The sequence below is a fragment of the Aspergillus caelatus genome (genome assembly GCF_009193585.1).
Source record: "Aspergillus caelatus strain CBS 763.97 unplaced genomic scaffold BDV27scaffold_7, whole genome shotgun sequence".
NCBI classification, from domain to species: Eukaryota; Fungi; Ascomycota; class Eurotiomycetes; order Eurotiales; family Aspergillaceae; genus Aspergillus; species Aspergillus caelatus.
The window spans coordinates 169,697-189,912 of NW_022475270.1; the positions used below are offsets into that span (position 1 = coordinate 169,697).

At 49.0% G+C, this 20,216-nt stretch overlaps 8 protein-coding genes across 8 annotated transcripts; 6 read left to right on the forward strand and 2 right to left on the reverse strand.

Moving 5' to 3' along the window:
* Positions 1-152: 152 nt before the first annotated feature.
* On the forward strand, positions 153-1,865 carry BDV27DRAFT_152601 (major facilitator superfamily domain-containing protein; the record flags this gene model as incomplete). The annotated part of the gene is made up of 5 exons (XM_032071596.1): positions 153-649; positions 701-851; positions 899-1,122; positions 1,178-1,274; positions 1,341-1,865. 5 exons carry the CDS (start codon positions 153-155, stop codon positions 1,863-1,865), a joined length of 1,494 nt encoding a protein of 497 aa, XP_031933024.1.
* Positions 1,866-2,778: 913 nt separating this feature from the next.
* BDV27DRAFT_171674 (purple acid phosphatase family protein) lies at positions 2,779-4,336 on the forward strand (the record flags this gene model as incomplete). Its single annotated transcript, XM_032075659.1, has 2 exons — positions 2,779-2,914; positions 2,970-4,336. The coding sequence occupies 2 exons, from the start codon at positions 2,779-2,781 to the stop codon at positions 4,334-4,336; spliced, it is 1,503 nt and encodes a 500-aa protein (XP_031933025.1).
* Positions 4,337-4,726: 390 nt separating this feature from the next.
* On the reverse strand, positions 4,727-6,526 carry BDV27DRAFT_152603 (MDR family MFS transporter; the record flags this gene model as incomplete). Its single annotated transcript, XM_032071597.1, has 4 exons — positions 4,727-5,780; positions 5,837-5,966; positions 6,018-6,177; positions 6,242-6,526. 4 exons carry the CDS (start codon positions 6,524-6,526, stop codon positions 4,727-4,729), a joined length of 1,629 nt encoding a protein of 542 aa, XP_031933026.1.
* Positions 6,527-7,092: 566 nt separating this feature from the next.
* BDV27DRAFT_104554 (Zn(II)2Cys6 transcription factor) lies at positions 7,093-9,657 on the reverse strand. Its single transcript, XM_032064348.1, has 3 exons — positions 9,536-9,657; positions 7,477-9,469; positions 7,093-7,392 (listed from the first exon to the last, which is right to left on the reverse strand). The coding sequence occupies exons 1-2, from the start codon at positions 9,613-9,615 to the stop codon at positions 7,744-7,746; spliced, it is 1,806 nt and encodes a 601-aa protein (XP_031933027.1). The 5' UTR covers positions 9,616-9,657; the 3' UTR covers positions 7,093-7,392; positions 7,477-7,743.
* A 502-nt stretch (positions 9,658-10,159) lies between these two features.
* Positions 10,160-11,854, forward strand: BDV27DRAFT_152605 (uncharacterized protein; the record flags this gene model as incomplete). The annotated part of the gene is made up of 2 exons (XM_032071598.1): positions 10,160-10,327; positions 11,675-11,854. The coding sequence occupies 2 exons, from the start codon at positions 10,160-10,162 to the stop codon at positions 11,852-11,854; spliced, it is 348 nt and encodes a 115-aa protein (XP_031933028.1).
* Positions 11,855-12,521: 667 nt separating this feature from the next.
* On the forward strand, positions 12,522-14,205 carry BDV27DRAFT_104573 (uncharacterized protein). Its single transcript, XM_032064349.1, has 7 exons — positions 12,522-12,771; positions 12,840-12,859; positions 12,916-12,949; positions 13,000-13,073; positions 13,147-13,526; positions 13,644-13,739; positions 13,826-14,205. Exons 1-7 carry the CDS (start codon positions 12,636-12,638, stop codon positions 14,082-14,084), a joined length of 999 nt encoding a protein of 332 aa, XP_031933029.1. The 5' UTR covers positions 12,522-12,635; the 3' UTR covers positions 14,085-14,205.
* Positions 14,206-16,848: 2,643 nt separating this feature from the next.
* Positions 16,849-17,925, forward strand: BDV27DRAFT_104608 (regulator of G-protein signaling domain-containing protein). Its single transcript, XM_032064350.1, has one exon. It carries the CDS (start codon positions 16,979-16,981, stop codon positions 17,828-17,830), a length of 852 nt encoding a protein of 283 aa, XP_031933030.1. The 5' UTR covers positions 16,849-16,978; the 3' UTR covers positions 17,831-17,925.
* A 1,157-nt stretch (positions 17,926-19,082) lies between these two features.
* On the forward strand, positions 19,083-20,105 carry BDV27DRAFT_120127 (HAD family hydrolase). Its single transcript, XM_032065027.1, has one exon. It carries the CDS (start codon positions 19,191-19,193, stop codon positions 19,857-19,859), a length of 669 nt encoding a protein of 222 aa, XP_031933031.1. The 5' UTR covers positions 19,083-19,190; the 3' UTR covers positions 19,860-20,105.
* Positions 20,106-20,216: the final 111 nt, after the last annotated feature.

Consider the following 20,216-nt stretch of genomic DNA (forward strand, 5'->3'; position numbering starts at 1 on the left):
GCAAACGCAAGGGATGAATGCCATCCAGACGGAACCTCAACTTTCTCCCTGAAATAACCTTTTGTCGCCCGGCATAAAACACCCACCCAAGTAGTTGACAGAATCCTGGATGGTACCAGCACCAAGGTATTCGTCCATAATTGGTGTCGAAAATGATGGATTCGAAAGGTGAAGAGGCGGTCGGGGATGCGCAGCGGGAGATTGTCGAGGACACCAAAGTCGTTTTGGGAGCTACAGACGAGCGGATTCTATGGGATGAAAAGGAATCCCGGGCCGTCGTGCGCAAGTTTGACATGCGATTGCTAAGTCTTTTCACCGTCATTAACCTGTTCAGCTTTATCGACCGAGTTAATATCGGCAATGCGCGTTTACTGGGACTCGAGAAGGATCTAGGATTGTCCGGACTACGCTTCAATATCGCGCTGATGTGCCTTTTCGTGTCATATTGCGTTGTAGAGTTACCTTCAAACATTTTGTGTAAAGTCGTCGGGGGACATATCTATATCCCTACCCTTGTGCTTTGTTTTGGCATCATTACGATGCTCACCTCGCTGGTGGAGCAGAAAGGTGGCCTGTATGCATGTCGCTTCCTCCTGGGAGTCTTCGAGGGTGGTATATCCCCAGGAGTGGTCTTTATGTTGGCCTTATTGTAAGTCCTCTTGCCTTCTTCATCTCTTACCAGCGGATGCTGACAATATAGCTACCGCCGGCATGAATTAGGTGTCCGAACAAGCATCTATATCTCTGCATCTTCGGCAAGTGGTGCTTTCGGTGGCCTTTTAGCGATCGGACTGTCCAGGATCCCTCCCTGGGGCCTCATTCATACATGGAGAAACATTTTCTTTTTCGAGGTTGGTATCTCTAACTTCCTTTGAGAGGGTATCTAACAGTACCCTAGGGCCTAGTGTCCGTCATTCTTGCAGTCGTCGCGTTCATCTCCATCCCGAATGGCCCAGAAAACGCACGGTTCTTAACAGAATCTCAAAAACAAGTCGCAGTGGATAGAATGCGGATTGACTCTGCAGGAACGACTGAACATTCGCGGACTACACCCCGCCATATTGTCCAGGGCTTGACTACACCGCCAGTAGTATTCTGCGCCTTCGGGTTTTTTTTCGGAAAGTGAGTCGTCTGTCGACATGAAACCGATGAACTCTCTGCTCAAGAAACCTGACAGCACCTGTGCTCAATCCTTCTCATTGTTCTCGCCTTCAATCATCAGCGCCATGGGTTATACCAATGAGCTGGCTCAGCTATTATCAGTTGGACCTTACGTATGTCCCCCCTTACTCCCTCCTAATCACACACAGGCCCAGGTAATTGATAGAGCATAATGTTAGGCTGCCGCCTGTGCGATATCCATCGTGGTAGGCTACATCTCCGACCGTTACCAAAACCGTGGCTGGGTGATCTTTGCCACCGTTCCGTTCGGAATTGCTGGCATGGGCATGCTCGAATTCCTCCCGGCTTCTATGCCGGGTGCGAAGTACGGAGCCTTGTACCTTGCTGCACCGGGCATCTATGCCTTTCTGCCGCTCTGGCTCGCCTGGGCAGTTAATAATGCCGCGACACCGACCGTCAAAGCGGCCTCGGCGGGATTAGTCTTCACCATCGGGTCGCTGGGCGGGATTCTCGCACCCTGGGTCTATTTGCCCGGGGATGCGCCGAACTACCGGACGGGTCATGCAATCATGTTTGCCTTTTTATTTGGGAGTTGGGCGATGTGCATTGGCATGATAATCTATATCAAATGGGAGAACCGCGCCAGAGAAATGGGAAAGCGAGATATTGTTTTGGATGGATTGGGGTCTGAGGAGCAATTGGAGCTGAGTAGTCGACATCCAGCATTTCGCTACGCTGTCTAATATTTAAACAAGGTGTAAGCTTAGATCCGATAGTTGCAAACATGGCATTACCCATAGACGTCGTATGCAGCCATACAGGTTTCCTCGTCAGTCTTCCATCATCTTTGCGTCCTGGAGACGCATTAATATAGTGACCAGGGTCGCCACTTTAGTCAACCACATCGACTTGAGTATTTGTTGCTCAGGGAACAAGATATATTGGGAGTCCTGGAATGGAAATGCAAACCCCCTATCCGGATCGCAAGCATTCGGAACACGTATGGATGCGACCTTTCGGTAGACTTTCTTCGGAGAAAAAAAAAAAAAAAAAAAAAAACAGCCTTTGAGCGCTTCCGTCCGATCCGAAGGCCAGTTCAGACTAGCCCAGTACCTTCCTGTCAGGCTCATCAAGCATCGTTCATGAATACTCGCTGGCCGTTGATTCGCAATAGCGTGGTATTGCTTACGCCAATTAGTTGTAGTTACCGAGGTTCAAATGTAACTGGATAATCTCCGGCATGCATTGATCAGCTCATCTGATTGCTAATGCAATTTAAACCTATGGACTGACATCTACAAAGGGATAAGTAGCTGTCAAGATCAGAGAGCATTAAGGTGCCACCATGGCCGCACGTGCGTCCGATCTTCGTCGGTTTAGGGCTATCGATGCGGATCCACTCCCTTTAGTAGTGTCGGCTCTACACTCCAAAATGGAAAAGGATATGCATTAAGGTAGTATGCCAGGTCAGGAACATTTGATAGAATCCGAAGGCAAAGGATATCCCATTACACGTGCGCGGCATCAATGCTTGTTCTTATAAGCCCTATGTTTGTGCCTAAAATGTGGTTGAATAGGTCTGTGGCTTTCATCCCTCGCCTCGCCCCTCTATTTTAAGCGGATTGTCTTTTTGGTCATTAAGAATTCTGATTGACTATGTTGAGCTTGCAGTCATTCGGCAAAGTGCTGCCACTGCTGGTGGGAACTGGCCTGGCAGCTGTTAGCTATCCACCAATTCCCGAGGATTTGACGACCCCTTATCAACAACGTCTTGCGATATATGGTCCAAATGGTGCGCAAGTTCATTCCCCATCCGAAGCAGAACCATGATTAACATCCTGATATAGCCGTTTCCGTGGGTTGGAATACCTATGAGAAACTCAACCAAAGTTGTGTCCAGTATGGCACATCTAAGGCCAAACTCGACACACAGGCCTGCTCTTCGACTTCGTCGACATATGCAACCTCTCGGACTTACTCCAATGCTGTTGTCCTCACAGGCTTGACCCCAGCAACAACGTACTACTACAAGATTGTTTCCACGAACTCTAGCGTGGATCAGTTCCTCAGTCCTCGCAGCCCTGGCGATACCACGCCTTTCAACCTCGATGTAGTCATCGACCTTGGGGTGTTCGGCAGAGATGGTTACACCATCACCTCCAACAACGCTAAGAAGAGCAGCATTCCATCTATCGATCCGGCGTTGAATCATACTACCATTGGCCGCTTGGCTGAGACCGTTGATGACTATGAATTCGTCCTTCATCCCGGTGATTTTGCCTACGCCGATGATTGGTACCTCAAGCCGAAAAATCTGTTGGACGGGAAAGATGCCTACCAGGCAATCCTGGAGCAGTTCTACGACCAGCTGGCTCCTATCAGTGGACGCAAGCCGTATCTGGTTTCCCCAGGGAACCACGAGGCGGCCTGTGGAGAGATCCCCTTTACAACTGGTCTCTGCCCTTTAGGACAGCGTAATTTCACTGCGTACATGCATCGGTATGACGAGACCATGCCCAGTGCTTTTACTTCCTCCTCGTCAAACACCACGGCCCAAAAGCTCGCTACAAAAGCCCAGAGCCTCGCTCAGCCACCATTTTGGTACTCGTTCGAGTACGGAATGGCCCATATTGTCATGATCAATACCGAAACGGACTTCCCCTCAGCCCCAGATGGACAGGATGGATCAGCCAAACTCAACAGCGGGCCGTTTGGTCGCGATGGCCAACAGCTGGCATTCCTTGAGGCTGACCTCGCCAGTGTCGACCGGACCGTGACACCCTGGGTGATTGTTGCGGGACACAGACCGTGGTACTCGACGGGCTCCAGCTCCAATATCTGCGAGCCCTGTCAGGAAGCATTCGAGGAACTATTCTATAAATACGGCGTTGACCTCGGAGTGTTTGGCCACGTGCATAACTCTCAACGCTTTTTGCCCGTTTACAATAACACTGCGGACCCCAACGGTATGAACGATCCTGCGGCGCCTATGTACATTGTCGCTGGTGGTGCTGGCAACATTGAGGGTCTCAGCTCGGTTGGGTCGAAGCCGTCGTACACCGAATTTGTTTACGCCGATGACTATAGTTACAGCACTCTTCGCATCCTGGACGCAAACAACCTGCAGGTGGACTTCATCCGGTCTTCCACCGGCGAGATTCTCGACTCGAGCAAGCTGTATAAGAGTCACAAGGAGCAGTTTGTTGTTCAGTGAGACATAGCTTACCGATGTTCTCGTCAAGAGTATGAAAAGCTATGAAGTGTGAGAGCATGATTTCTTTTGACGATATGTCGTGACTGTAATTTCACCTCATACACGACTGCAAACTTCTTCTCCTTGGTTCCTTCTTGTTACTTACCTCTTTAAAATGTACACTTGTCCTACTAATACGATTCTATTATTCTGTTGTACATAGTTCTCCGGAGGGTCCTACTGTATGTAAGGAATGAGAACTTTTGAAGAGTAGAGTTATACACATTATGATCTATATCTAACTATTTTCACTCATGGTTTAACCCAATAGGACACCGTCCGTATAAGTATTAACTGAACAAAGCCTGTCCACGATATAGGAAAGATTCGCGACGAACGAATCCAAGACTTTCACAGAGCCGGAACCGCCACGTCGTTCTTACTTCCCTGCCCAGTCTTCTTGACACTCTTCCATTCCAAAAAGCAACTAGCCACGAAGGCTACCAGCGCTAGTGCTAAACTGACGCGATATGCGTCGCGAAGCCCGCTCATATACGCCCTAATCACCGCATCAAGTTGATCCAACTGCCCCAAAGCAGCCAGGACATGTCTCATTTCCGTGGCTCCGGCACCGACAATAGCACGCGGATCCACTGTAGGCGCATACTCGCGGATGCCGTCGATCAATCCGTTCTGAAAGACAGATTGCCCGACGGCGATGAAGAGTGCGCCTCCCAGAGTCTGGAAGAACATTACGGCAGCCGTGCCGACGGGGATGTCTTCGGGTGGGAGGACGGTTTGTACCGCTGTCATGGGGATTTGGAAACCAGCTCCGACTCCTGCTCCGACTAGAATTTGATAGCCAATCCACTTTCCGGTGCTGATGTCCACGGAGTACGTCGTAATAAGGCCCGTGCCAATGGCTGCAATGGCGGTACTACCGATCAGAAATGGGGTATAGTAGCCGGCAGCAGTTACGAATGCACCGACAAGGACGGATGAGATGACGGTCGCCAGCATCAAGGGAAGAAGCTGGATCCCAGATTTCATGGCGGACGATCCTTTCACGCTTTGGAAGAAAATGGGGACATAGTAGACCAGGAGAAAGAATGCACCACCGAAGAACAAGGCGAACATGGTCGCAGATAACACTGACCGTCGCTTCAGGATCCCCGGTGGGAGTGTAGCACGGTCGCCCAACTTGATCTGTGAGAAGGTGAAGATGATGATCATGAGTCCGAAGCCGACAAAGAGCCCAATAACACGCGAGCTATTCCATGGGTATTTATTTCCTCCCCACTGCAGCGCTAGAAGGAGGCACACAATGGCCGGAATGAGAAGACTGGCGCCGATAAGATCTAGCTGTTTGATCCGATCAAGGATGGGCGTCCCGGAAAACTCGCTCTTCTTGGGAACTCGCAGGATAAAGATGATAACAGCAATGGAAAGACCTCCTATGGGAAGACTACAAGCTATTAGATCATTGTGTTCATGGCCCTGTGAATATTGTGTAGCACTTACTTGATATAGAAACACCATCTCCATGACACGCCGTCGGTGAATGCACCTCCGAGTAATGGTCCAGCGATTGAAGCAATCCCCCATACCATGCCAAACATACCAAATACTAGCGGCCTCTTGGGTAGTGGAACTATTCAGGTGAGCTACTGCTATGCGAGGGAGTTGACATTGGTTATCGTACCGGTCATTGATATGATTACCAAAGCCCCAGAGAATATGCCAGCAACGCCAATACCTGCCACAGCTCTGCCAACAATCAAGACGGTGCTACTAGGTGCAACGGCGCAGATGAGTGACCCGATCTCAAAGATGAGAACAGCGATCAGGAAACCCCATTTGACCTGAGCGATTGGATGTCAGCGCCGGGCTCATACAGTTACTCACCCAAATCAACGGCTTACTGACACTAAATATCTTGTAAATCCTGCCGTAGGATGGCTGCAATGCAGTGGATGTCAAGAAATATGCACTGCCATACCAGGCAATGTCCTCGATACTCTTGAACTGGTCGGTGATCTTCGGGATCGCTACGCCAATGATTGTCTGGTCGAGAGCAACGAGAAACACGGCAAGGTAAAGAGCAAGAATGACAACTATAACCTTCGTGATGCTAGGATACTCATTTTCTCTTACTTCCGTGTCGATCTTCTCCGTCGAGCCTTCGATATCCGACTTTTCCTCTACTGCCATCGTGCAATTTCTGCTGTCTTTCAGATTGAGACAAGCAAGGGATGGAATGACAAGTAGTTCAGTTGAAATTATTCGACGAGCAATTATTGCAGCATTGTATTGATATTGTGCTTGGTAGGGGATTTATACACCTAGTCTGCTCAGGTACAAGAACCGCGAGATGTAAGCATACCAGGTGAATGGTGACGAGTCGGACATTCGGGCCTCAATCCGACCGATGAAAACTCTATGAAGATTGCATATGGGGATAACCATTTGGGCAGCACGTCCCGAATACGAGGTCAAAATGACGGGTTGCCCAATCATCCGAGCAGCTCGTTCGGATAGCTTCAAGTTTATTAAGAGTGCGTCCCGTTCTGCAGGATGAGAAAGTCACGTTAAGAGTGAGTCACAAATGTCCGAGAGAATCATAGATGGTCTCTCAACCTCGACTATTCGCCACGTGTGCCTTGGTAGCTTTGGGAGTTAAAACGAGCCAAAGGACGTAGCAATGAACCTACAGAACGCAGGTCACACAGCCACCATGGCGTCAGTGACACTGCTGTCCAGTCCGATGACACATGGGGGATATAGGCATATGCCAAATCTGAAGAATCTAGGAATCGCGACCTTGGAGGCTTAACTAAAGAGGATTTGTCAGGCCCATAGAACGAAGGAAAGCGAAAGAAGCTCGTTTAAGCATTAACTTCCTGTCCCACATAAGAGCCACCGTGTTCTCGTCACTTTACTGGTGGGACCAGTGTCAAAGCGAGCCAAGAGCTCCCAAAATACGAAGCCTCCAAACGGTTCGATATCACCCTCTACCCACACGAGGGGTTACTTCTCATAAATTCCCGAGCTGAATAACGCACCATGCCTTGTATCTGCTGTTCCACTGGTCAGTGACTTAAAGCCAGAAAGGCAGCGCTCCCCATGTGTAGTGACTATAAGGTGGCATCGGTCATGCATACCAGAGAATCCGATGTCGTTGCGCTTCCGACTCTTAGGTCATACAATCAAGGCTGAACCATAATAGAACAAGATCAATCCTAAAGCCGATCCCGGTCGATATTACGGAGAAATGATATATGAAGAATTGCAAGTAGGGTGAGTAGACATTGTTAAATCCTCATTTGCCCTACTACCGGAGAACGAGGCTCTCTGACAACGGAAACGCACTTGTCGATATATCTCAGAGTGCATAATCACATAAACGTCGGCCGGTTACTCTACCACTCTCAATACTTCATCGGTATGAAGCACTCTGCCACTCTTGACTGCTCATTGGATCCATCACGCTGTCTACGCGTGAACCTAAGGAAGATCTGGTTATGGGACTCAGTAGTTGGCTCGCTGTAGTGGTCAGTACTACCTGCTGAGCAGTTACAATTGGTCTCTGCAAGGAACACTCCAAACTCACGCACACGACGATGTTCCGGGATGTGCCCTCCACACGTGGATAAGCCCGATTGGTCATCCTCTATTTCACCCAAAGGCTCCCTGTCGTGCTGCAGAGCAATGACTTGGGCGGAAGCAATCTTATGTTTACATGGCGCATGGGGTAGGTTATAGGAGACTGATGCGGGGCTATCCGATGCCTGTACCTTGTCTTCAAAAGTGGTAGCAGATGGAATCCAGGAGTGCGATTCTGGAACAAGATCTTCTTCAATGTGGATAATCGTTTCAGCAAGCGCAGCCCATGCTGCACACTTGAAGAATGCTTGAACCGGCGGTGCTAGTCGAAGGAGAATCAATGCCTTGCGGCGTAGGAAACAGTCCCGACATTTCACAGCCGTGTAGAACAGTGGTAGTCCTATGCCAGCCTCAAACGTGAATGGAGGTTGTGCACCATCTACCACATTGGATGCATCGAGTGCAGATGTTGCGTGTTTGACGATCTGCCGGAACCGATCCATCTGCGCATCGTACACCATCTCGTTATCTGCTATGCACGTGGAGATCAAGATGGAAGTAACTGCGTGATAAGTCAGCAGCGTTTGCACAGCCCCGACATTTGGAGAATTGGGAGGCGCTCCCATCTCTCGGTCCTTTAGGTGAGCAAAGGCCCTCTCCCAACTGTCCAGCCTGAGCGTAAGAGCACACTGTTGTTCTTCCAAGGACGATGCGTTATTGTCGTCGCATCTCTGACGACCGTAGTATCTACGCGCGTCGTTCCCCAATAGGAAGGCTTCTGTGACTAAGTCAATCATAGCTGTTTGGGCCGCGGTGAGGGTCGCAAAACTTGGACTTCCACGCCCAGTAACAGATCTGACACCCTTCCCCACTGGGTACCCCCCCGAGATCATCGCTGCAGCACCAAGTCGGAAGAATATAGGTGTTATGACCTCCTGCAATACATTTGTATAGTATGGCATGGTTGAAGACTGCTGTAGAGTCATGATGAGATGGACCCCCTGTTCATACAATTGCATGGCCTCCACGACATGACCCTGAAGCGCCTCGATGCAGATGTAGAGGACGCAGGTTATGAGTGCGACATGCGGGTTGAAGTCGTTATATGCAACCCTTTGTCGGACACGTGCCATGGACCGTGAGTACCAGGATACAGCCTTGGTGTGCTTCCCGACCGATGTGGTGCCTTGAAAAACCATGGGAGGGCCAATAAACGGGTCTGGATATTCAAATAGAGCACTGATGGCGACGACAGCGTCCCAAACTGCGGGCTCCGATCGGCATAATTCTGGAACAACGCCCTTCCAGAACCGATGGTCCAAATAACCGCCAATTGCAGGTCCGGCGCGGTGAAAATAGTACTCGAAAGCGCGTCGCTCTTGCCACTCGTGGTCTACGAAGTCGCCAAGGGGATAGCTGCTCTCGATGGACGGCGTCGACCCACGAGGGACGCGCATCTCAGTTTGATTCAAGGCGTATGTGCACCTGCGGCCGGTGCTCTTGCACCGTACACACTGCGGTTTTGTCTCATCACACTTGACCTTACGTATCCTAGTATTGGATGAGATGGGGACAATCAGAACTGTCATTCTAAGCCTGATGAAGGAGGCCACATACTTGCATGTTGTACATCCTGTCCTCGTCTTCACCTTTGCCGACCAACCGGTCCCACGATAATATGCGAAGGCCTCGGCCATTCTCACTAAACTGTTACACTGTGGTTGAATGATCAATGTAAAATTCTACCATGATGATGGGTAGACACCGCGTCTGAGTGTCGAATGTTTCGAGGCGTGTTAAAGATAGCAGAAGCTAAGCTTGATAAGGACAAGCTGCCTGGGTGCCTTATTGGCAATTGGCCCATTCGGAACATGACATCATGCTAGGTGTCGACTAACCCCAAATAGGGATTTTGGTGCTTTGAAGCCATAGAAAGTGCTGTCCATATCAACAGGGGTGATGAGGAATAATGCAAGAAGGTATAGAATATAAGCTGGTTGAAAGGTGAGTGTGGTCCAGCATGACTTCTCTGACACCGATTGTCATTGCATTTGAACATCGTTCAGACAACTCGAACCGTCAATCCAGTAAGTGCTCATATACGCACCAAGAGGGCGTGGATCTAAGCTGAATAACCATACCAGCCTACCTTCGATGCGCTGCTGAGAAGCTGTAAACTCCTCCGCATTAGTGACCATTGAAGACATCATCTCCAGGACCATCAAGCGCGGCTAAGGCGCTATGGCCGAGGACGACAGTGATGGTAATGGGAGCCTCATTGTGGGCATGATCATCCTAGGATCTGCAGTATGCGTCATGATTTATTGTGGGATTCGACAGATGCTGGAGGATCTTCCACGCTATATCATCCGGGACAGGACCCCCGAACAGATTTCGTACATGCGGGAGGTGCGCCAACGGAGCCTTCATCAAGCTTGGTGCAACTCTCAGTCGAAATCCGTCGCCACAGACCCCGAGCGATGAAAGGGCCCGTGCGGGAGATGTGGTAGTATATGCGCGATCTTATGGAGAGGGTTTGCTATGGTATGCATGGTGACAATCAGTGGTGCTCTACGAGATAACGGAGGGAATAATTCTGATCCATTTGATATATCACCCATTTGCACAAGGGGTTGTCATGTTGCAAAGTCCTGGTTCTTGGCAGGCTTAGGGTGTAGATGAGATGTGCATAGCAACACGAAACATATTCTGTACAGTGTACCATTGCATAGCATTGCTCGGCTGGCATTCTTCTTCCTATCAACATTCCTCTTGTCCATGCCAACCGACAGCTCCACACATGAAACATGCCCATTTCGAGTGGCCTAAGGTAGAGAGCTGTTTTACCAGCGACTTGGGTCAATCGCAACAACCGCGTGTGGATCGAACAAGATCTTCCGAATGGTCTCATGACCAGTTCGAGACACCCAATCCAGTGGTAGCTCAACCCCGCGGCCTACTGGATCCACTTCTATCTTCCCATTTCAGGGGGGTGGTGGGGAGGGAGATCTAAGCGATCACCAACGCTAGTGTGAGACGCTCAGTCCCAGCTGCTATATACCCCTCATCCTTCTCCACGCCTCGGATCCACTACGGAGTCAATACTCCTCATTGCGCCAGCCTTTCCAGTGATGGTATATTGTAGCGGTGTTGGCTATGAGTACTCACCAAGGGGAATGGACCACAATATGCTGGGTGTTCTAGGTCATGCATACGCACAACAACTTGCTCTACTTGCAGACATTACAGCTGCAATGTCTTTCGACAAGTGAGGAATCCACCCTCCCAAGATCGGCCTTACCACTTCTGTTAATTCATCCCATCTCTACCCTGGAAACTCCGACTACCATACACCAAATTCAAAATAGTGTATACGTAGGTATAGAATGACATTCTTCCCACCAGCTCTCCTGTGTCCAAGTATGCCGCATCCGGTGGAGAATTACGGTCTTGTCGATCGGTGTGAGTGAGTGAGGAGGACTGCGTGCCAAGAGCAGTAGGGGCCATTAGCAAAGAAGCCGTGAAAAAAAAAAAAAAAAAAAAAAGGAAAAATTGAGATCTGAGGGGCCTTTTATAATGGGAGCAAGCGGACGGTCGAACTTTGTGCCTGATTCGCTCCCCGAACCATCAAGAGATCTGTCTCTATTGGTTAGGCATCATCAAACTTTGGTTACATACATCTATCCTATCAGGCCTGAGGATCCCCCCAGCTCTGGTGATCAGTCAAACTAGACAGGACCGACTGAGTTAAACCAGAACTCTGGAACCAAGGTCCGAATCCCAGCATCTGCTTGGATTGGATCAGATCATCATTTCGGAAATGGCTATCCCGAACAGTTTGTCGCTCCACGACTAGTCAATGCACGAGGCCCAATGGAAGATCAGATTCTGTACAAAGGGAAGAGCATAGCGATGATCCTCCTCGAAGATGGTTAGTTATACTTAGCCTTCAATAGTGGCATCTCGCCCTTGAGTTGGGTTCTCCCCCTTTTTCACCCAGCGCGATCCCCAAGGGTACATTTTTGCTTGTCAGGATCTCCAAAATGTCCTGCTAGGCTTGTCATAAACTTCCGGTCCAGTAAATGACACGTCAGAAGGTCTCCACCTTGCATTGTAAGCGCACCATAGCAACAGTATAACTCCGGGCAAAAATCGGGGGATTTGTTTCTGACGGGTCGCCCCCAAAGGGAACCCACAGAACAGTAAATGTCAAATGCGAGGACGAAACACGGAACTGAACTCGTAGAAGGGAGGGAGGGAGAGAGCAAGTATATGAAGAAGATCTAGATCTTTAATTTGAATTCATTGTCACATGTGGCCCAAGCCCCAATAGCATGTCGTTCCAAGTGCACGACGTGACAAAAGCAAAGACGCAAAAAAAGCCAATCTATGTTTATCAATCGCATGGCTTACGCCGAGGAAGTCCGGAACTTGGTCCCTGCTCGTATTATTGGAGGGACCTCCTTGCGTGGTGATGTGCTACAGTAGTTAGGGTTACATCCCAGCAAGGACGGGCCGAAGTCAATGCGTCAACAGTGGAGGCAACCCCGTTCGCCACCCGTGCTCTTAAAACATATTTATCCCTTGGCTCCTATACGAAAAGTGTGCTTCTCGCACTTTGAAATGAAGGCAACATGAATCTTCCGTGCAATCACAGTGATTGGGGTTTCCACCAGAAATCCCCGACGGTGACGGTGGAGGGTTCATACAGGCTGTGATGGACGATCCTCAGCCATGGCTACAAACAGCGAATCGAGTGCTCATCGGGGTCGGTTTGGCTATTAACACTCCTCTTCTGGTAATGCGAATCTATACTAAGATTCGTCTAATGAGAAAATTTTGGTGGGATGACGGTAAGTCAATAGTAATCTTGAAGCCAATGAAGCTTCTTTTGAGGGCATAGTTAACGGATAGCGGCCAGTATGCTTGATTCTTGCTTGGGTATATTCCGTCGAAATGTCCTGGTTACGCATCAACCTGTACTGACCTGCAACTAGATGTTTTCTCTAGGGACGCAAGCGGTCATTCTATGTAAGACATCTCTCAGGGGACATAGTATGCGGTCACTAAGATCATTCTAGATGGGTTCGGACATGCAGGCTATGGCATCCATGCTTCGCAACTCCCGCTGTCAGTGTTGAGCACGTATCGCAAGGTATATTTAATATAGTCCACATGCAACGTGAACTGAGCCTGGCTTGCTAATCGCCCGGCTTTCCCTGGTTTAGTGTATGCTGGCGGCATCGACTATATACGTTCCCGCTCTCGCCTTTGCGAAGCTCGCCTTGCTTATGCTCTATTATCGACTCCTACAGGCGACGCACCCACGATACATATACGCGATATATGCGGTCGGCTTCATCATTGCAAGCTATAGCATTGCACTTTCCTTAGCGTTGATCTTCGGCTGCAGCCCTATTCAAAAGAGCTGGGACGTGACTGTGACAGGCTCCTGCATCAACATAAGCGGAGTTTATCTTGCAACTGCTATCACGAACACGATCAGTGATGTTACATTGATGCTGCTTCCGATCCCCATTGTATGGGGTCTCCGGCTACCTGTCATCCAGAAAATAGGAGTGCTCTGCATGTTTGGTGTTGGATTTTTGTGAGTGACCTTCTCCTTCCATCCAGCATGTGTAAAGGCAGCCGACAACTTTCTCGCGATACATAGCGGCCTCACTGAACCAGTCCTGTTGTTGTGATTCTTACCTCGCTCCTATAGAACCACCAGTATAAGTATCGTTCGCTTAGCAACGCTGATGCCTCTGGTCACGTCGCAAGATCAGACGCATGATATCGCTTTAGCAGCTATCTTCATGTGAGTCCAAGATGCCATTCTCAATCATTCCCTTCGTTGGTTTTGCTGCATATTCGGATCGGACTGATGGATCTCACTCTGTGTAGCAATATTGAAGCCAACACCATTATCATATGCGGTTCTTTCCCCTATTTACGTCAATTCCTGCGATACCATGCTCCGCGGTGGATCGATTATAGCCTGAGCTCGCGACGGAAATACTCCTCGACAGAGTCGCCATCGGCTCCCGTGCGGAAGCCTGGTCTCACTCAACTCCAGGATGATATTGAAAGGGCGGTCAATCATACGGATGGGATGGCGAGCGTGGAAGGAAATATCGAACGGGGACCCAGAGAAGTACTATAGCATTCGTTCGAGTGCATAAAAACGTACGGTCTAGCTGGGTTCAGAAGTACTACTCGCAGATTTCTAATAGCGTAGGGGACGTTGATATTGGGGGAAATAGTTTTCGGGCATCTATTTTAATACTCGATTATTTACTCTTCCAAGTTTCCCGCGGTGTCACTGGCCTGTTCTATTTTTCCTCAAGATGGTGGGCTAAGGTCTCCAACAACGTCACAACGCGCGCCCATTGCCGCTCAAAATCCATGGAACTTTCTGCAGGACTCCGTGGCTCAGTGCCTCGTAATGATACCGGATTCCTCCAGCCGAGATGTAAAGTCTACACTCACATCCGGAAGATAATCAAAGTCGCATGTATAGACCGCGCCAAGCGGAAGGCAGGGCCATATGTGCGTACAATTCAAATAAAAGCCCAGGGTTATTCTCCGCTGCTGTCTCTATTCCAAAAAGTAACTGCGCCTCCGGATACAACGGAAATATCCTGTTCGCCTGCTTCTGCCTATAATCCTACAATCGTAACCGGACCGACGGCCATATTGCCACCTGAGCTGTCACATCTCTCAAACACACGGTCGGGATCCACGCCGCGCACCCAGGCCAGCACACATTCGTATTCGTCCACTTAAGTTGGGTACCGCCATTCGGGGGGGCTATATATGACTCCACCAAATTCCTTGAACTCTGTCCGCGACCGTGCCGACCGAGTATCAACCTCCGTGGCGATAGATGAGCGTGAGGCTGTGTTGCGACGATAAATCTCGGGAAGGATAGAGAATATGGATTGGAATACACAGTAGTGCTGTGGGTTTGCGGATGGCTATAAGTTCAGCTTGAGCAATAGATGCTGAACAGAGAAGCCAAAGAGTTCGGTGTGGATTTGTTGTTCGTCGAGAAGGTCAGATCCGCCAAGGTGTAGGAAGGGACGATTGGAAAGGAAAGCCTGGATCTCGCATCAAGAGAGGTTATGGGCAGTCATTTTTCTATGTGTCAGTATATCTATTCAGCTGTTTGTCTAGAAGGTGAATATGATGAAAATAGGTCTAGATGTGCAAGAACGTGTAATGTACACCGTAGTGCAAGCCACGCTATGTCGCAAGGCCAATCATAGATTCCGAAAGCTGGACAATTAGTGGGCTATGGTCGATGTTCATGTCATTGTGAGGTACCCGGTTGGTATACATATGCAACGAGACCTCCTAGTAGAGAAATCCTCCACTCGACTTGAAAGTAAATGTATACCACTGCTATCGAAGTCCTCACAAGTCGAGGAAGAAGAATCTAAAAGACAATTGACGTCACCTGATATCACACGGTGGCTTCCTCTCTAAACGGACTAGTGGCAGGGATATCATTTCTCCGGGTTCTCGGATATCATAACAACTTCCGATAACTATACGACCTTCGCATGATCGCCACCAAGGGCGAATTTCCAAAGTATACAAAGTCATACGTGAACGATGGGGCTAACTGTCCACATTTCAGTCGTCTGTCCACAGTTCCAGCAGTTGTTCCCCACCATCGTTCTAACACACTCTCGCACGGACAACCGTTAGATATGAGCACGATGATCAAGCTAACTTACTCCCATCGTGAGAGAGAGACAAATCCACATAATCTACATATCTTCTCACTGATACACTTCTTCTTCGAACCTCTTTCCGGGATCATACCCGTCAATGCCGCTTGCCGGAAAAGCCGAGCACCAGACTCCGCTGTCCCGCTGTCTTCGGCCCCTGTACTGCATCCACAATCTACTCCAGCACCCAGCTATTCATGCGCCGCTTCTAATTCTGATTAGCAAACTTGAAATCGATCTCGTGTCGCAGTTGATCTTCATACCTGTCGATGGCTAGGAAGTCAGCGGCGTGTGTAGCCCAGGCAGAAATGATGTTCCCAGGGCCATGTCCATACTGTTGTTGCCGTGCATCTCAGGATGCCTAAACTGTGTGTCCCTTCAGCTTCTGGGGTCCCAAAACCCCTCTCATACGTCATACAGCCCATCTCTCTGTGACAACCCGTCGTTATAAATTACTGTTTCATCGATCTTCTAAGGAGAGGCTTGCTTCGACTTCCAATGAGGATGCCCGTAATCCACACTCAAGGACAGGGGCAAGTCCACAGATACATTACGTAGGAGTGTGATGGAATATTCTAGTAGATCAAAAGTTTATTGCGTTCAAGCTTTGGGTATCAGGGATATTATTGCTATGGATAGGATCATTACCAAGCCACTCATCTCAAGATGCGTTCCATATGCACAATGAGTGATGTTAATTTGGCACAAACATACTTCGTGCCCAGGTACCCAAATGACGGCAGTGAACGTAATTTTGCTTCACCCCTAGACTCCTTTCTCTGGTTTTATGCTCCCACTTGACTCTCAGAATTATCGTCAATCGAAAGGCAAACTTTCAATTCTATACTGGATCCTATGAACTTTCTACGTCATCAGAATCGTTAATGGTTGTTTTTTCGGTCTCATCTAGGGCTAACACCCTTGTGCTCAGCCCTAACAACCTCCCTCGACCCAAGGCTCCATCCAAACCAATTAATATTGTCGATCGCTTGTTCTCGGTCTCGCTATTGTTCTGATTGGGCCCGGTCGGATATGTCCAGCCTGTAACAGCCCATACCATTTAACTGGCTTGCCTGGCCGATCGACCCATGGAACCTCGATCTGCCCTGCGGTCATAGGCATCCACGCTGTCTACATCTTGCAAAAGCATATCACGCACTTCTCCATTTTCCATGTTACACCAGTAAAGCCATGAAATGTGCCTTTGACGAGTTTATGCTTCACTTTATATAAGCCTCGTTGTATCCTCCCACGAGAGAACCATGTTACAGCCATTGATTCAATAGCGAAAACCAACTCTCGTCGGATTTCACCAGATGCCATGAAACCGCAATCGAAAACACTTTACCACCTGCGCCCGAAGCTTGACGAGATCCTTAACGATACAGCCCCCGTCCCGTATACCCTCGGCACCTTCATTGCCTTCCTTGCTCAAAACCACTGTCTCGAAGTTCTCGAATTTATCCTTGAGGCCAAACGCTACCGGAAAACATACGACTGGCTTCAAGACCATGGCAAGAAATGCGGGGAGGATGAAGCCCACGAGGAGCGCTTGCGACGAGTATGGGATCGTATCATAGAGACATACATTGAATCCGGCGCACCGCGCGAGATCAATGTGCCAAATGAAACCCGTGAGGAGTTATTGTCGTACACCAAAACCTACGGCTCTGTACCCCCACCGAATCTCCTCGATAGTGCCGTTCAACACATGCACGAATTACTACGAGACTCGATCCTCATCCCCTATCTCCGGAGCTGCTCGGGCACCGCCCATGTCCAGCCGCTATCAGTGCCATGCCTCAGTGGCACTGAGCGACTATCCCCTAGCCCCAGGGCTTCTGATGACACCGCGCGCCGGAGGTCGAAGTTCAATGGCCTCATTCCATCTTCCCCCGCAGATATGGGTTTCTCCGATGGATCAGAACCGCCAACGAGGTGTATATCACGGGAGACCAGCTCCCAAGAACCACCTGGCTCGTCCTGTTCCGACACTGGTCGTCTGGTCACCGGTGGTCAAAATTGGGACGTTGTGCCGAATGGTGAAGGAACGGAGATGTCGCACGCAATTACTGCGCCGGAGAGGAAGACACGCTCCCCAGAGTCGCCTAATAAGAAAAGATGGCGCCGTTTACAGGGATTTGCAAAGCATTTTCGGCGTTCTTCTGATTAAGCCATCTATATTTAATCGCCATCTATGCCAGCCTGTTGAATTGCTATTCATGTTCAGTTTTAGTTCGGCCCCCTAACAAATACCCTAGTATGCCTACAGCTGGTTATCTTCTAATGTACGTGGAGAAACTAGATAAGCAATCCTTCGAGAGATTGCTTCCTATGAAGAGAATATACGTCTCATGTTCCACATAGAAAACCATATTTTTGTTTGGGGTATCATAGAACCAAAGTATGGACGATTGAAACTCAATGATCTCATGCCAAGTCAGCGAAGACGTAGTGACCCAAAATTGATCCAATGAATAGCTCTCCCAATTGTAGATCACACTTCTATAACCACGGGTCCTATGACCAAAGCCATCACCTCGCCATGAGGTATCCATGACTTCACCCTTTTCCATCCATAAGGCTGCTCAAACCATGGCTGCTCTCCACTCAACGCCAATGTAACTTTAACTGACCTGATGTATTGGACATTGAACAACCCTCGAACGACTAAAAGCTCCAAAAGTAGAAAGTATTGAAAGCGTGAGTTTTGTTCATGAGCCTTCGAATTCTAATTCAGTCTGTGTTCTTTCTGCTCTGTTTGTTCTTTTAGGATGGGGGTGCGACCGGGTGTCAATACATCCAGATACATCTACCGAAGAAAGTGGCTTGAAAGGAAAAAAACAGTAGGATGTCATTGAGACTTCTTTCTCAGTTGTAGGGTTCGGTCTAGCTTCATGTGATGTCACCAGTCCTCAGTCGACCAATCAGAACAAAGCCAGCGTTGCCCACGTGATACCTTTCATGCACTCTTCCGGAGGGAAAGAAAACGCTGTACGGTATAGAAAATGAAATGAGACAATTGTATAGCGTATTCATAGAGATTTTACTTGAAATCCTGCCGAACAGTGCCAAGAAGGTGGGAAAGGAAGTTGTTACGGAGCGATGCCTATTCATGAGTGTGCAATGATATATTTTCCCTTAGACTTGACTACTATATACTCTACACTCCAGGGATCAGCGCCAATGCATACTAGTAGTATCGACCTGCAGCTACGGAGTTACTACATTATAGCACACATACTACAGTATACACAGAAGCTTCTTATAAAGTGAAATAGTCACCCCCGGTATTCTTTTCTTTGTTGTGCGGTTATACATGGAAACCGAGTTCTTTGTTAGGGTAATCCTTCAGCCTTGACGTTCACCCGGACGAAAATATTTAGGGAACCTGTTTTATAATGGCAGGGCTATATATCTCCGCCGTTACATCCAACAAGCACCCCAAAACAAGGTCTCGAGTCAAATAATACTAAAAAAAAAACGCGACACGCTTACCATTCTCCCGTGGAAGGGACAAAAAGAAACAAAAGATGGCTCCTCATGTAATCGTTTTCGATCTTCTCACAGCTCTCCTGGACAGTTGGTCCTTATGGGCCGAAGCCGCCAACAATGACCGCAAAGCGTCATACCGATGGCGCACAAGATATCTGGAGTTGACCTTTGGATGCGGCGCATACCGTCCCTATGAAGATCTCGTCTATGAATCAGCCAAGGATGCCGGCCTCCCGGATAGTGTACCCAAAGCCCTGATCGAGAATTGGGATCAGATGCGCCCTTGGCCCGAGACTAAAGATGTCCTGCTGCGGCTGAAAGAGAAAGGATACCGCTTGGGAGTCGTCTCCAACTGTTCAGTTGAACTCGGCCGGCGAGCCGTTGCGTTGTGTGGTGTGGACTTCGATGCGTTCGTGACGGCGGAAGAAGCCGGCTTCTATAAACCTCATCCGAAAGCATACGGTACGATCCTATCGGCCTTGGGGGTGCAGCCCAGTGATGCCCTGTTTGTCGCGGGCAGTAATGGGGATGTTGTCGGTGCAGCAGTGGCCGGTATGGATGTTGTTTGGCATAATCAAATTGGTCTCCCAAGACTCCCCGGCTCTAAGCCGCGCCTTGAAGGTCGCTCTTTACATGTCGTTCTAGATCACCTCAGCCAGGTGGAGTCGACCTCGATTACGTCCAGCCGGCCATCGTCGCGACTTTAGACTTTGGGTGAGAAACTCGATGTATTGCACATGAATCCTAGCCGATTGGAAGCTGGACTGCATTTATGCAATAGCCCTTGGCGAGAATGTGGGGAACGCGGAAACTTCAGCACGACCGTGGAAAGGGCAATATCAACCCCGTGTAGGAAATGAGATATAATGAGTTCATGAAGGGCTCGTGGCGGTAATATCCTGCCCTTATCGTTGCAGAGCCTTTGAAGTGTATGTACACATTTAGTATGTTACAAGTGTCTAAATACTTTCCTTTCCGTTCAGACATGTCCACAATGTTAGTTCTGCGCTATAGAGATGCATACTCAACTGAGTATCGCATCGAAGCTAGATAGGGGGACCATT

Coding starts and splice junctions, on each gene's coding strand:
- BDV27DRAFT_104554 (XM_032064348.1), bottom strand. CDS start 9,615: ATGGCCGAGGCCTTCGCATATTATCGTGGGACCGGTTGGTCGGCAAAG. Junction 9,470..9,535: donor ACAGGATGTACAACATGCAA/GTATGTGGCCTC, acceptor ATCCAATACTAG/GATACGTAAGGTCAAGTGTG.
- BDV27DRAFT_104573 (XM_032064349.1), top strand. CDS start 12,636: ATGGACGATCCTCAGCCATGGCTACAAACAGCGAATCGAGTGCTCATC. Junction 12,772..12,839: donor AAAATTTTGGTGGGATGACG/GTAAGTCAATAG, acceptor GATAGCGGCCAG/TATGCTTGATTCTTGCTTGG. Junction 12,950..12,999: donor GACGCAAGCGGTCATTCTAT/GTAAGACATCTC, acceptor AGATCATTCTAG/ATGGGTTCGGACATGCAGGC.
- BDV27DRAFT_104608 (XM_032064350.1), top strand. CDS start 16,979: ATGAAACCGCAATCGAAAACACTTTACCACCTGCGCCCGAAGCTTGAC.
- BDV27DRAFT_120127 (XM_032065027.1), top strand. CDS start 19,191: ATGGCTCCTCATGTAATCGTTTTCGATCTTCTCACAGCTCTCCTGGAC.